At 39.8% G+C, this 16,438-nt stretch overlaps 1 protein-coding gene across 7 annotated transcripts in view; it reads left to right on the plus strand.

Moving 5' to 3' along the window:
* The window catches only part of LOC140481364 (centrosomal P4.1-associated protein-like), an 81,551-nt gene that overhangs the window by 13,731 nt on the left and 51,382 nt on the right, over positions 1 to 16,438 (plus strand). For 3 of the 7 annotated variants that reach the window (XM_072577437.1, XM_072577438.1, XM_072577439.1), the window contains 3 exons: positions 4,417 to 4,917; positions 6,666 to 6,789; positions 14,380 to 14,478. In XM_072577437.1, coding sequence (XP_072433538.1) covers positions 4,417 to 4,917; positions 6,666 to 6,789; positions 14,380 to 14,478 — 724 coding nt within the window. The remainder of the gene's footprint in view (positions 1 to 4,416; positions 4,918 to 6,665; positions 6,790 to 14,379; positions 14,479 to 16,438) is intronic. The other 4 variants (XM_072577440.1, XM_072577444.1, XM_072577441.1 and 1 more) reach the window with 2 other exon arrangements.

A 16,438-nucleotide genomic window follows, 5' to 3' on the forward strand; every position in this document is an offset into this window, starting at 1 on the left:
GGTCGCAAATATAACCTCATCATTTATAAAGGAAGGAAGAGAAAAAATAAATTGCAGACCAGTTAGCCTAGCATCAGTAGTGTGGGAAATGCCAGAGTCTCTTCCAAGACATTTGGAAAGTGCTAATGTAATTGAACAAAGCCAGTATGGTTCATGAAAGTCCCATCATGCTTAACAATTCAATTGGAGTAACTAGTAAAATAGATAAGGGAGAATGAGAGGATGAATTGCATCTTGAATTTTCAAAAGATTTTTGATAACGTCCCACATAATAGGTTAAGTGGGTAAAATTAAAACACAGTTGTTTTGGGACTACCTGGCATCGACCTATGTACCAGAAAAAAACTGGAAAAACCGTCTTCTTGACCCTGTTAGTCCTCTTGACTAACTTCTGGGGACTAGAGTCAAAATTGGGAGAGCTGTCTCATAGATTAGTCAAGCAATGGTCTGGCATAGTCACACCCATGGAATCATACCTTTATACACAATGTCCCAGATAACACCATCACCAAACCACCAGCAGGTCAGACCCAGTGGAGATGGCAGTACAGAAGTATACAGTCGGTAAGGAGTTACTTTGTGAGTTCTCAACATTGACTTCAGGCCCCATGAAGTATCATGGCTGCAGGTTAAACATGAGGAAGAAAACCTCTTGCTGATTACCGTGTACTGTCCTCCCTTGTCTGATGAACCATACTCTTTCATGTTGCATAACATTTCCAGAGAGCGTGGAGGGTGGCAGGGGCACAAATTGTACTCTGGATGAAGGATTTCAATATCCACCACCAAGTGGCTCAGCAGCAGCGCTACTGATTGAGCTGGTTGGATCCTAAAAGACATAGCTACTAGATTAAGGTCTGTGGTAGATGGTGAGGAAAAGGTCAAGAGGGAAAAACATACTTGACCTCATCCTTACCAGTCTGTCAGCTGCAGATGCATCTGTCCATGACAGTATTGTTGAGTGACCACCGTACAGTCCTTGTGGAGTTCCATCATCTTATGGAGAATATCTTCCATGTTGTATGGCGCTATCATCATACTGAATGGGAAAGACTTCAAACTGTTGTCCTGTTTTCCCCCTCAGTTGAAGCAAAACACTCACAGACACAGTATAGTTTTACCTCCTTCATCTTTATTCCGGGTCCTGGGGGGAGAGGGAACAATTGCCCACGTGCACGGAAACGAGTTCTCGATCTTCTCTGGAAGAGCAGTTTCTTAATGAATTATATAGTCATTTTATAGGGAGGTGCATCCAGATAAGGCAACATACGTATTAATTGGGTGACCGTTACAATCAGCGAGTGTCAATAGTAAAGGTTAAGCCATCTGCTATTACACATTGAATGTTCTTAACCTAATCTGGCTTCACATAAATGAATACTTTTCACCTTGTTAAATTGACCTTGCATACTGAATGCTTCCAATATTGTTAAATGTCTCTACATAATGAATGCTTTTCTACCTTGTTAACCTGTTACCCTTGCCTCCAGAATTCCATTGTTAACTGCAAGTTCTTATCTGATCTGAGTCATGCTCAACTGAACCTCTTGCTTCACAAAACACAAAACTTAACTCTTTTCCTACCTGCTTATACCCAATGCACATTCCCAAAACAAGTCTGGCTGTTCGAGTTTGAGCATTCGTGAGGTGCTATGGCCCATCAACTGTAGCAGAATTGCACTCCAGCATAGTCTGCAACCTCATGGCCTGTAAATACCCCACTCAACTGTTATCATTAAGCCAGGGGATCAACGGAGAGTTCAGGAGGGCATGCCAGAAGCAGCAGCATGCATATCTGAAAATGAGGTGTCAACTTGGAGAAGCTACCAAACAGGACTACTTGCATACCAAACAACATAAGCAGCAAATAACAGACCGAGCTAAGTGATCCTACGACTAATAGATCAAACCTAAACTCTGCAGTCCTGTTTTCCCTTGAATGGTGGTGGACAATGAAACAACTCACTGGAGGAGAAGGTTACAAAATATTTCTGTCCTCCATGATGGACGAACTTGACACATTAGTGCAAAAGATTAGATGGAAGCATTCCCACCTATGTTCAGTTAGAACTGCGAAGTGGATGATCCATCTCAGCCACCTCCATTTGTCCCCAGCATTACATATACCAGTATTCAGCCAATTCGATTCACTCAATATGATATCAAGAAACATAAAAAGCACATGAAGGCACAGGATACACTGCAAAAACTAATGTCCCTGACAACATTCTGGTAATTGGACACAAGACCCCTGTTCCAGAAACACTAGCTAAGCTCTTCCAGTATATTTATAATACTGGCATCTACCTAACAATGAGCTAAATTGCCCAGGTATGCTCTGAACTCAAAAAGAAGGACAAATCCAACCCTGCCAGTTACTGACCCATTCGTCTGCTCTCAATCATCAGTAAAGTTGATTTGAGGGCGTCATCAACAATGCTGTCAAGCAGCACTGCTCAGTGAAGCTCAGTTTGGGTTCTGCAAGGGCCATTCAGCTCCTGACCTCATTACAGCCTTGGTTCAACCTGAACAAAAGAGCTGAATTCCAGAGGTGAGGCGAGAGTGACAGCCCTTGACATCAAGGCTGCATTCAACTGATTGAGGCATCCAGAAGACTTCACAAAACTGGAATCAATGGATACTAGGGCCAAACTCTCCACTGGTCAGATTCAGATCTGGCACATAGGAAGATGGTTTTGGTTATTGGAAGTCAAGTCTGCACGAGTTCTTCAGGGTAATGTCCTCAACCCAACCACCTTCAGCTGCTTCAACAACAACCGTCCCTTCACATAAAGTTAGAATTGGGGATGTTCACTGATGATTGCACAGTGTTGAGCACCATTCGCAATTTCTCAGATACTAAAGCAGCCAACTTTCAAATGCAACAAGATCTGGACAATAACCAGGCTTGGGCAGACAATTGGCAAGTAATATTGGCATCACACAAATGCCACACTATGAATGTCACCAATAAGAGACAAACTAATCACTGCCCCGTGACATTCCATGGTGTTCCCATCAGTGATTTCCCTTATTATCAACACCCTTAAGGCTACCATTAACCAAGAACTTGACTGGCCTCACCACATAAACACAGTGGCTACAAGACCAAGTCAGAGGGTAGGAATACTGTAGCGAGTAACTCCCCTCCGGACTCCCCAAAGCCTGCCCAATATCTATAAGATGCAAGTCAGGAGAGTGATGCAATATCCCCGCCCCAGCTTGATTGGCATTTCCACAAGCAATCACTCCCTCTACCACTAACACTCAGTAGCAGCAGTGTGTGCCATTACAAGTTGCACTGCAGAAATACACCAAAGTTCCTTAGACAGCACCTTCTAAGCTCACAACCACTTCCAGACCATTAAAAGAACAAGGTACTTGGGAACACAATCACCTACAAGTTCTCTCCAAGCCACTCGCCATCCTGACTTGGATTGGCATTCCTTCACTTTCACTGGGTCAAAACCCTGGGATTCCCTCCCTAAGTGCACTTCGGTCAACTCAGAGCATGTGGATTGCAAAGCTCCAGAGGAAGTAGCGGAGATAGATACAATTAGAATATTTAAAAGGTATCTGGATGGGGATGTGAATTGGAAAGGTTTCGAGAGATATGTGCCAGATGCTGGCAAATGAGACCAGGTCCGATTTGGCTGTCTGGTCAGCATGGATGAGTTGGAACAAAGGATCTGTTTCCATGCTGTATAACTCTATTTGGATTTTTACAATTTGTTGCAATTCTTATTGCAAAAAAAGCATTCATAAAGCTATTTGAATTCCCAGTGACTGACTTGAAAGTTTGTTAGGAATTTTTTTTTTCAAACTTTTACTATAATAAACTGAAAGCAGCACCAACTGTATCTTCCAAAACCCTGGAGATTCAAAGTCTAATCACAGTTAGCCCAGTTGCTCCTGCCTTCAGCTATACACATTTTGCATCCTGTTCTCAACCAGTCTTCGGAGAAAGAGAGGACTTCCAGAACCACTCTTCTATTTAATCATTCTTATCCTGGATCTGCTGGGGTCCATGGTAACAAAACTACATAGGCTTGTAGTCAGGTCGACCTTGTAGAATTTCATATGATTCTGTCCATCCACTGATTTTACTTTAAAGACACTATTGGAATCATAATGTCCTAACATCTGTTCATCACAATCAGTCTCCCTGATCCTTCAGGGGCTAGCCTTCATCCCAGGTTAGCTAGCTAAGTATGGAGTACAGATAAGGAAAGAAAACACATCGATAATGCTATTCTTCATAAAACCAACCTAAACGAGTATATAATTTTTATGACTGAGCTACTTGCTAGAGAAATACAAAGCTCTTAGAAGTATTTCATCTATATTTTAATCTAATTCTGAATTTTAAGAAAGTAACTTTTCTAATTTTTGTGGATAAATAATTATTTTTTGCAGAATTGTGAATGCTTGGGATACCAAATCAATAATTTAAGCTTTTCGTATGATCAAAACGGTTTGATGGAAAATTTGAATATGTCTGCAGTGATTAACAACCAAGGACAGCATTTCTTGACTGAATGGACAACGGATGTTGCTCGTGCAGGGGTAATATTGAATGCTCCATTTTGTTTCAATAGTACTGACTCAACTCCGGAATGTAGAAGTGTAAACGACTCATTCAGTACACAGTTTGTTCCACTTCAGTTCTCAAACAACAGCAGTTGCATCAGCATAGATTCTCTTCATGATGAACCTCTTCTGAATGTAGACATGCCAAATGGAAAGATGCAAACTGCTTTTGATGTCAATAGTTCGTTGATTTCAGGTCTTCATTCAGATGTAATGCAGTGCACTTCTTCATCCCAAAATGGCTCATTGTACTGTAATAATGAAGCAATGAAGCATGCTGAAGAGAAGATCATCTGCAATAATGCTGTCATGCAAAAACTTGAACAGGTCTGTACAATAAAGATTTGTTTCATTCCTCTTGCACATTTTACACAGCTGATATGTTAGATGATAATAGCAAAAATCCAAAGTTTAACAGGCAGTAAAAACTTTCTGCATCTATGATGTTTTTAAAAAGTAATTATTGTCATTTTAATTGTAATTTAACAAGAAGTTTCAAACTATGGTATTATTTGCTTTTCATTGTGTTCTTTCTTGATTATGATAATTTCTTGATTATGATAATGTCTTTGTTTCCTCCCATTTTTTCCAGCTCCCTATTCCTCATGTAATTTAACAAAAAATCTAGTCTCCATTGAGGTGCCTGCATACATTTATTGCAGTACTCAGGTCAGAAAGTTATGGTGTCAAGACCCATTCCAGAGATTTGAGCACCCAATCTCAACAGACATTCCAGTGCTATCTTGAGACATTGTCTTATTCAAGACCTTTGACAGTGCAGCATTTTTTTTAAAGATGGCATAAGATATAGAACAGAAGGTTATACAGCCTTTCAAGTCTGCTCCAGCATTGAGATCATGGCCGATCTGATAATCCTGAACTCCACTTTCCTGTATTTTACGCATAACTTTTGATTCCTTTTATTGATTAAAAATCAATCTGTCTTTGCCTTGAATATACTTAACGACACAGCCTTGACAGGCCTCTACAGTATAGAATTACACAGATACACTGTCTTCTAAAAGTAAATAATTACTGCTCATCTTTGTCTTAATTGGCTGACCCCTTACTCTGACGTTATGCCCTCTGTCCCTATTTGTCTGGGTGGGAGTAAAAGGTTTTATGTATCTATTGGAAAATGGCATGGGAATTCTCTCAAGTGTCCAAGTCACTATGTATTCCTCAATCAGTATCACCAGAACAGACTAAGTGATTTTTTTTTTGTCATGGATATCTGAAAGTTGGCTATCACGTTTCCCATATTATACAGTAATTACACTTCAAAAATATTGTTGTAAGGTTCTTTGGATTTGCAATCCTATTTAGTGATCATCAAAGTGTACACTTCCACAGTGAAAATATGAACTCTGGTTATTGAAACAACTTGTCATAGCAAAAAAAGGAAAACAAACACAAGATATTCAATGGACTCATGGTATTATACACCACAGAAGGAGGCCACTTACAATTATGTTCTAATTCTTAAAGCAAAAAAAAAACTCTCAATTTCCTCTTTTTAGTCCGCTTCTGTGTACAAGGAGAGGAATGAAGATTATCCATGACACAAATATCTTTTTATTGTTAGTTAACAAATATCATCAATAGTCAACCACAAAAAAAATTGTCTTCAGTCGGTAGTTTTATTGTCTTTTTAAGAATGGTTTTTTTTGTTCCTTTTAACTTGCACTAATCCCTTGTGGTTTAACTTGGTGATTTCATACATTTGTGATAGACCATCTACCTCAAGCCTTCCTTGCTTAAGACTGTCAACAATCAATGTTTGAAGTCTTTATCTTAAAAGCAACTTTGTAGCTTTTAATATATTTAACTAGGATGCTTGGGCATTAATATGGAGCTGGAAAGGCACAGCAGGTCAGGCAGCATCAGAGGAGTGGGAATGTCAACATTTTAGGTCCGAGCGCTTGATCAGGACCAGTCCTGACCCAAAATGTCGACTTTCCTGCTCCTCACACTACCTGACCTGCTGTGCCTTTCCAGCTCCACACCTTATCGACTCTGGCTTCCAGCATCTGCAGTCCTTATGATCTCCGTTAATCATATAATCCCTTCTGTAGTTAAGAGAATGGCAACAGGAAAGACAAGAGCAACTAAAGAAGCAACATCAGGAGCAGCTTCAGCGACTGGTGCATGAGCAACAGACACTACTTGGTCTTATTGGTGCACAACAAGGAATTGCGGGTAAAGAAGTTTGCATATTAAAAAGTTTTATTTTTTTGGTCAATAGCATGCCATTCTATTACTGAAAATGTGTGTTTGAACATAAATTATCATTTTGATTTCATTGGTTCTCAATCTTTTTGTAACATCCTGGAATTTGCAATTAACAAACCTATATGACTGCACAGAGAAAACTAACTTCCAAGCATTATTTGAAATAATGGACAATAAAATTCATGAGCCATTTTATGCTAAAGTAGAGACTGAAAATGACACTCTCTAAATTTGTGCACACAGTTAATAAGTGAAAAGTAATTCAAAGCAAATGATTACAAAGAGTCATTTAGCTCTTCGTGTCCATGCCAGTATTGTTGCACTAATGCAACAAATCTTTTAAAAATTGTCATACTGTTAACCTTGCTGTTTAACACCTTACAAAAAATAATTACATTGCACAGAATAATAAGCATGGTTTCTGGCATTCATCTGCTGGATCGTCATAAGTATATTAGATTTTTGCATCAGGCCTGTTAATTCTGGTGCTACTAGATTACAAGCACTGTCAAATAGCATTTCACATTGTACCCATATCAAACCATTCTAACCAGTAGTGCAGGATACAATAAAAATGTTCTCTGGAATCTGGTCAGTCTTTTTTTTTCCCCCAGACGTCAGACAACCTTTTTTTCTTCTGAAGATTGATACTCGCTTGTTTGATGTGGGTGTCAATGAATTTAATTTTGTTTGGTGTTAGTCTTATTTATCATTTTTAAAATTCATCATTTATTGTTTTAAAATTTCATGTATTTGAATAAACATTTGTTATTTGTACCTATATTTTGCTGAATCGGCAGTATTTGTCTTCTTCATACAGTCATAGAGTCATAGAGATGCACAGCATGGAAACCGACCCTTCGGCCCAACCCATCCATGCCGACCTGATATCCCAACCCAATCTAGTCCCACCTGCCAGCACCCGGCCCATATCCCTCCAAACCCTTCCTATTCATATACCCATCCAAATGCCTCTTAAATGTTGCAATTGTACCAGCTTCCACCACATCCTCTGGCAGCTCATTCCATACGTGTACCACACCATCTGTGTGAAAAAGTTACCCTTTAGGTCTCTTTTATATTTTTCCCCTCTCACCCTAAACCTATGCCCTCTAGTTCTGGACTCCCCGACCCCAGGGAAAATACTTTGTCTATTTATCCTATCCATGCCTCTCATAATTTTGTAAACCTCTATAAGGTCACCCCTCAGCCTCCGACACTCCAGGGAAAACAACCCCAGCCTGTTCAGCCTCTCCCTGTAGCTCAGATCCTCCAACCCTGGCAACATCCTTGTAAATCTTTTCTGAACCCTTTCAAATTTCACAACATCTTTCCGATAGGAAGGACACCAGAATTGCATGCAATATTCCAACAGTGGCCTAACCAATGTCCTGTACAGCCGCAACATGACCTCCCAACTCCTGAACTCAATACTTTGACCAATAAAGGAAAGCATACCGATAATGTTATAGAAAGTTTTTGATGACTTACTAATCTATAAATCTTGCTATTTAGTAATTTTGAACTTAGAAAAGTCTAAGTTGATGCTCCAGTATAGCATTTACAGACATAACCATAATATGGGTGAAATGTTTATAATGAGGCCCTGATTTAACCCTGAACCATTTGATTGAGTATAAACTGGGCTTTGTGATATGATTAAATGCAATGTAATCCATTTTACCTGGTTTGATCTTGAGGAATATCCTATACCAGACCTAGTAATGCCATAAGACAGGTGTGCCACTGTGTCATCCAGCCCTAGGCATTAGGGTGAGAAAATAGTCACTAGAACAGTTTCATGTTAAAATCTGCAGTGAAAGGTATTTCATGGTGTTAATATGGAGTATCAATGGAAGGAAAAGGAAAGAAGGTCATTCATAGAGTCATAGAGAGGTACAGTATTGAAACAGACCCTTTGGTCCAACCCATCCACGCCGACCCAGATATCCCAACCCAATCTAGTCCCATCTGTCAACACCCGGCCCAAATCCCTCCAAACCCTTCCTATTCGTATACCCATCCAAATACCTCTTAAATGTTGCAAGCCTCCACCACTTCCTCTGGTAGCTCATTCCACACACGTACCACCCTCTGTGTGAAAAAGTTGCCCCTTAGCTCTCTTTTATATCTTTCCCCTCTCACCCTAAATCTTTGCCCTCTTGTTCTGGACTTCTTGACCCCAGAGAAAAGACTTTGTCTATTCAACCTATCCATGCCCCTCATAATTTTGTAAACCTTTATAAGGTCACCCCTCAGCCTCTGTCACTCTGTGGAAAACAGCCCCAGCCTGTTCAGCCTCTCCTTATATCTCAAATCCTCCAACCTTGGCAACGTCCTTGTAAATCTTTTCTGAACCCTTTCAAATCTCACAACATCTTTCCGATAGGAAGCAGACCAGAATTGCATGCAGTATTCCAACAGTGGCCTAACCAATGTCCTATACAGCCGCAACATGACTTCCTAACTCCTGTACTCAATACTCTGACCAATAAAGGAAAGCATACCAAACTCCTTCTTCGCTATCCTATCTACCTGTGACTCCACTTTCAAGGAGCCATAAACCTGCACACCAAGGTCTCTTTGTTCAGCAACACTCCCTAGGACCTTACCATTAAGTGTATAAATCCTGCTAAGATTTGCTTTCCCAAAATGCAGCACCTCATATTTATCTAAATTATACTCCATCTGCCACTTCTCAGCCCATTTGCTCATCTGATCAAGATCCTGCTGTAATCTGAGGTAACCTTCTTCGCTGTCCACTACACCTGCAAACTTATTAACTGTACCCCTTATGCTCACATCCAAATCATTTATGTAAATGACAAAAAGTAGAGGACCCAGCATCGATCCTTGTGGCATTCTACTGGTCACAGGCCTCCAGTCTGAAAAACAACCCTCCACCACCACCCTCTGTCTTCTACCTTTGAGCCAGTTCTGTATCCAAATGGCTAGTTCTCCCTATATTCCGTGAGATTTAACCTTGCTAATCAGTCTCCCATGGGGAACCCTGTCAAACATCTTACTGAAGTCCATATAGATCACATCTACCACTCTGCCGTCATCAATCCTCTTTGTCACTTCAAAAAACTCAATCAAGTTTGTGAGACATGATTTTCCCTTGCACAAAGCCATGTTGATTATCCCTAATCGGTCCTTGCCTTTCCAAATACATGTACATCCTGTCCCTCAGGATTCCCTCCAACAACTTGGCCACTACCGATGTCAGGTTCACTGGTCTATAGTTCCCTGGCTTGTCCTTACTACTCTTCTTAAACAGTGACACCATGTTAATCAACCTCCAGTCTTCTGGCACCTCACCTGTGACTATCGATGATACAAATATCTCAGCGAGAGGCCCAGTAATCGCTTCTGTAGCTTCCCACAGAGTTCTCGCGTACACCTGATCAGGTTCTGGGTATTTATCCACCTTTTATGCGTTTCAAGACATCCAGCCCTTCCTCCTTTGTAATATGGGCATTTTTCAAGGTGTCACTGTCTATTTCCCTATATTCTATACCTTTCATATCCTTTTCCACAGTAAATACTGATGCAAAATATTCGTTTAGTATCTTCCCCATTTTCTGTGGCTCCACACAAAGGCCACCTTGCTGATCTTTGAGGGGCCATATTCTCTCCCCAGTTACCCTTTTGTTCTTAATGTATTTGTAAAAACCCTTTGTATTCTCCTTAATTCTGTTTGCTGAAGCTGTCTCATGCCCCCTTTCTGCCCTCCTGATTTGCTTCTTAAGTATACTCCTACTTCCTTTATACTCTTCTAAGGATTCACTTGATCTATACTGTCTATACCTGACATCTGCTTCCTTCTTTTTCTTAACTAAACCCTCAATTTCTTGAGTCATCCAGCATTCGCTATATCTACCAGCCTTCCCTTTCACCCTGACAGGAATATACTTTCTCTGGATTCTTGTTATCTCATTTCTGAAGGCTTCCCATGCAAAAAAAATCTAAAAGAGAAAGGTGTTTCTGAAAGTGAAGCAAACCATTTCAATCATTAACTATGTGCATGATGCAAGCAGGATGCTGCCATCAAGCCAAAAAAGACATTCTTCCTCTATACGAATGGGGAATATATCTGAAATTCCCTGTTTCTGTGATGCTAGATACCCAAGCTGCACATTCTAACAGCTAGAGATCATGTTAAATGACACTTCTTATCAGCTATTCACAATAGGCAAGTTACTGATCTTATTCCCCTAGCCCATGCTTGCAAACCTCAAGTTATAATGTCTATCATTAGATGTGATTCTGAAATTGGACAGCAAATGTAGAGGAGTCAGTGAGCTAAGAATTATGTTCTAAGCAACATAGGATTATCAGTCAAGCTTGCAATGTGGTTCGCTTATTCTTGTTAAAGCAACATATCCATAAGCATGGACCTGTCCTCACAGGACAATGGTACATCCATGCATTTCTATTGAGGTGTCAGCCTGGTGAAGTTACACAATAGGGTTCCTTGTGTGTCAAACAATGTAAGCAGCAAATGATAGCAGAGTGAAGCAATTCCACACCTAAATCGATCCAAGCTCTGCAATCCAGACACATTCCTCTAGAAGGACAAGGACAGCAGACACATGAGAACACCAACTGCAAGTTGTTCTTCAAATTGCTCACCTTTCTGATTTGGAAATATATTGCTGTTCCTTCAGTCTCACTCTTTCAAAGTCTTGGAATTCCTTTCCTCGTGATATTGTGGGTTTACCTATACGACAAGGACTGTAGCAGTCTGAAAAGGCACCTCAGTTCAACTTTCTCAAGGGCAACTAGGAATGGACAATAAATGTTGGCTCAACCAGTGACACACCACATCCCATGAGCGAACTTTTAGAAAAAGTATGGGGAACAGTAGTTCTCTGGCAAATATTTAATGACAGCAACTCAACATATCAGTGTCAACTTTCAAATCGAAAAGCATATTTTTATCATGCAGCAGAAATTGTTACTTCCTTTGAAAGTTTGTGTTCTTGCATCTGTCCTGATGAAAGTTAGAGAAGAAGCCTCTTAAACATATCTCTTTTTCAGCAATTCTGAGGAAAATTGATCTGTTAAAAACAAATAAAAACCTGAAACTCTGAGAAGGAAAAATGTGAAGCTGTTCATAGATTAGAATTATGTTTAACCTGTGACCAGCTGGCATATATGCAAGATAACAAGTTCATACAGGCGAGATTCAAACATAATTAACTATAGTAATTTACAAAGGAAAAAGTAGGTGCAAAGAAATGATAATGGGACATTAGGGGATGTATACAGAGGTTGTTTACAAACATGAGATTTTTATTATACATAGAATTTATTAATTATGTTGCATAATTTCTTTTCATCTTTGTGTATAAAACAGATCAATGCAAGTGTTTTCCGATTGTAAAATTGCTACTTGGTATTTTATTATGCTTATACAAAATTGACATCGATGTAGTATGTTACTTTTGTAGTATTGCCAAATAATTAGCCCATTCAGTGATTTTCGTCTGGAATTCCTCTTTTATTTTCTGACTTTGGTTAAATCGACCAACCTATTTTACTCTTCTAGCAGTCACTATTTACAGATTATAGTTATTCTTTTTAATTCTGATAAGACTTCGGAGACTATCTTGTTGCACAGTTGGTAGTGTCCCTGCCCCTCAACCAGAAGGTCCACATTCGGCTCCACTCCACAACTTGATGTCTGTGGAAGATGTGTTCATAACATGGTCAAGTATTAGTTACCAACCAGTAAATCATTCTGACACATCCATGGTGGTTGGTAAGAGTGAGACCTCGCCTGGCTAGTCATGTTTGGCTGGTGACCTGATGCAGGAAAAACAACAGGAACCGGGATAAGGACATGCTTTGCCCCATGAATCGTTAGATATGGAGAAATTTCTAACACCAGGGCCTAGTTCTGAGTTGGAGATTACAATTAATTAACTTAATATTGTTGCATCTCCACTTACTAAAAGTAATCTAGGATTCAATTATAAATGCACAGCCTTGGGAACAACAAATACAATGAGAAGAACTAGACACCTTCAGTAACCTGTTTGCATGTTCTTGTCTTTAAAAGCCATCATCTTATACCTGTGCCATAAACATCAGTAATTTATTTAATAATACTGAATTGTAATTTTGCTGAAAATGCCAATTTTGTTAAAACTTTTTATCTTGCATTCATCAGGACAATTCACAAGAAATATCAAAGTATAGGGAGAAAAACATTTATACTGTATGAGATGAATATGCTGATTGGTAGATACGCTGCCATGATAAAGTTAACTGCCAAACTTGTTTAAGTTTTTAAAACAGGCAAATTGACTGTGCTCAAGGCATTGGCTAAGTTTTGAACAAGATGCCATGATCCTGAGTATAATGGCCAATTGCTGTCATTCCTACTCCACATTGTTCACTTTTCGTTGGTTCACAGGATGCAGGCATCACTGGCTAAGCTAGTATTTATTGTCCGCCCCTAACTGCTAGAGGGCAGTTAAGAGTCAACCACATTGCTGTGGGTCTGGAATCACATGTACACCAGACCAGATAAGGGCAGCAGTTTTCTTCCCTCATGAGTATTAACGAATCAGATCGGACTTTCCAAAATTGCTTCACAGTCACCATTAAATTCGTAATTCCAATTTTTAAAAAATATATTACAATTAAATTGCACTATCTGCCATGGCAGGATTTGAACCTGGATCCCCAGATGTTACTTCAGATTCTGGATTAACTGTCTAGTGGTAATATCTCTAGGCCATCACCTCCCCTTAAATTGATTCCAGATCTCTTGACTTTATTGTAAACATGGCTGAAACTTGGAATATTAGAATAAGACCCCACAATGGAGATCTTAATAGAATATACACTGAAAGTAGATTTTGAAAGTCTCTCTGTGTCAAACATTGTAGTATTGGAATTTTATCTATCCTGTGGAATAGGTCCATTAGGTCAGGACTATAGATACCAAGTACTTCAGCTTCTGCAAGTTGGTGTAAACATGGTAAAATGATTTTTGTGCTGCAATTGGTTCTGATGCTGAACTCTGCATTTGTCAGCAGTATGTGATTGAGCTCTCATTGCAGAAGGCTCAGCCTTTGGATGAATTGAAATGGAACTGAAGCCTTATAGAGACCTTTATCAAATTTGTTAAACACAAATGTTTGAGATTATCTAGTTATGGTGTAGTGTGACTTGTTTTATCAATCCACAGATTAAGTTTTGAATTCTGCTGGTCATGTCTGGAATTAATAAACGTAGGGAAGACTGGCTTAATGTCACTGAGTGTCCCGGATGAAAATAGATGTTGCCAAAGAACGACATTTCCAAGTGTCAGTTTTGTTTAGCTGTTTGCAATAATAGAAAATGTACAGCTGAAATAAACCATGAAATAACATGTATAATGCAGCTTCTTTAATGTCTGTCTTATTCTGTGCAGCTGGGTGTCATTTGTTATTATTTTAGGAAAGGTAGCTACAAGTGTAACTTTTATCAACTTATTACTGTTGAGAAAATTGCTTTTGTCCTTGAATTTTTAAATCTTCCATCCTCCATTCTCTTTTCCAGGAACATCAAGTAAATTGCAAAATATGGAAGATCAACATCCTGTTAAAGCTGTCGAACAAAGTCCAGAGTATACTAAGCAAGAGAATGATGTTCTTGAGGGTAAGCAAATAAAGCAATAACTTGCAATAAAATTTCACTTTGGAATATTTATACAGATGTGAGAAATAGCTGTGCTATAATATATAAAAGGTGAAATAGTATTGAAACTATTGTTGCGTTGAATATTAATAGACTGAAAACCGATGTTGCCAAAGAACAACATTTCCAAGTGTCAGTTTTGTTCAGCTATTTGTTCACACATCTGATTCAGAAGACTGCAGATTAAAAACTTATTTAAGTATATAATCTAAACTGACCACTTTTTTGTTCAGTACTCAGGGCTGTAACCTAGTTGATGATCAGAATCAGAGTTGCACAACTGTATTGCATTATTTAGAAAAAGTGCAGAATTTTGCTGGTTTCTTGCCTAACAGCAGGGAAACAATGACAGCTCCCTAGCAAAATGCCTCTCAGTGACACTAAGCCAGCTTCCTTACATTTATCAATTTCAGACATGACCAACAGAATTCAAAACTTAATCTGTAGATCAATAAAACAATTCACGCAACACCAAAATTAGATAATCTTACTGTGCTAGTAACCCAGAAACGAAGAAGGGCTTCCTGAAGAAGGGCTTATGCCTGAAATGTCGATTCTCTTGCTCCTTGGATGCTGCCTGACCTGCGCTTTTCCAGCAACACATTTTCAGCTCTGATCTCCAGCATCTGCAGTCTTCACTTTCTCCTCGTAACCCAGAAACCCAGGTAATGCATTGGTAATAAAAACAAAATGCTGGAGACACTCAGCAGATTGGGCAGCTTCTGTGAAGTGAGAAACAGTTAATGTTTCAAATCTGGTATGATTAGATTAGATTCCTTATAGTGTGGAAACAGGCCCTTCGGCCCAACAAGTCCACACCGACCCTCCGAAGAGTAACCCACCCAAACCCAGTTCCCTCTAATACAGCTAATGTAATGGGCAATTTAGCATGGCCAATTCATCTAACCTGCACATCTTTGGACTATGGGAGGAAACCGGAGCACCCGGAGGAAACCCACGCAGACACTGGGAGAATGTGCAAACTCCACACAGATAGTCGTCCAAGGCAGGAATCGAACCTGGGGCCCTGGTGCTGTGAGGCAGCAGTGCTAATCACTGAGCCAGCGTGCCATATCTTTTCAGAACTGAAAGGAACCAGAAAATGGTGATTTTTCTTTTTCCCCCTGCAGTTGATAGATGGGGTGGAGGTAGTAGTGGAACACACTGAGGATGCTGGGACCAAAGGACAAAGTAGTGGTAATGTTAGTAAAGATATATGTAAAACAAGTGTACACATTCACATGAAAAGGAGAAAATGGTTCTGCTCTGCCAAAGCAAAGCCAAAACATTACAAATACTACACTTCTGGGAAGGGTGTAGATGGTAGAAAAATTGAGTATTGGGGTCAAATTCTGAAGTTGTGCCCCTCCGTATTGAATCCGAGAAGCTGAAAAGTGTCTGAACAGGAAATATGGGTTCTGTCCCTCTAGCTAGTGTTGAGCTTCTTTGGAGCACTTTAGATGGTCATGGAAATATTAGTCTGGAAGCAACATGGCTTATTAAAATAGCAAGCAATGATAAGGTTGGGGTCATTCCTACAGCTGGAGTAGAGGTGTTCCACAAAATGGTCACCTGATCCACATTTGATCTGAAGGAGACTGTTGACCAGCAATTACAGTAGACAAAATTGAAAGAAGCACAAGTAAAATGCTGCTTCCTATGTAAGCTGATTGGGGCCATTGATAGTGAGGAGGGAAGAGGTGAAAGTGTAGGTGTATGATTTGTAGGCAAGTCCCCATGGTGGAGTAATGGATGTGTTAGGGACAATGGAAGAGTGGACCAGAGTAGTCATGAAGGGAATGGTTCCTGTGAAATGCTGATACTAATGGGGAGGACAAGATGTTTTGTGTGATCTGCTCTCATGCGCTCTCATGCTGTAGGCCAAACCAGTTTCAGCTGCTTCACCAATGACCTTCCCTCC

The sequence above is a fragment of the Chiloscyllium punctatum genome, chromosome 9 (genome assembly GCF_047496795.1).
Source record: "Chiloscyllium punctatum isolate Juve2018m chromosome 9, sChiPun1.3, whole genome shotgun sequence".
Taxonomy (NCBI): domain Eukaryota; kingdom Metazoa; phylum Chordata; class Chondrichthyes; order Orectolobiformes; family Hemiscylliidae; genus Chiloscyllium; species Chiloscyllium punctatum.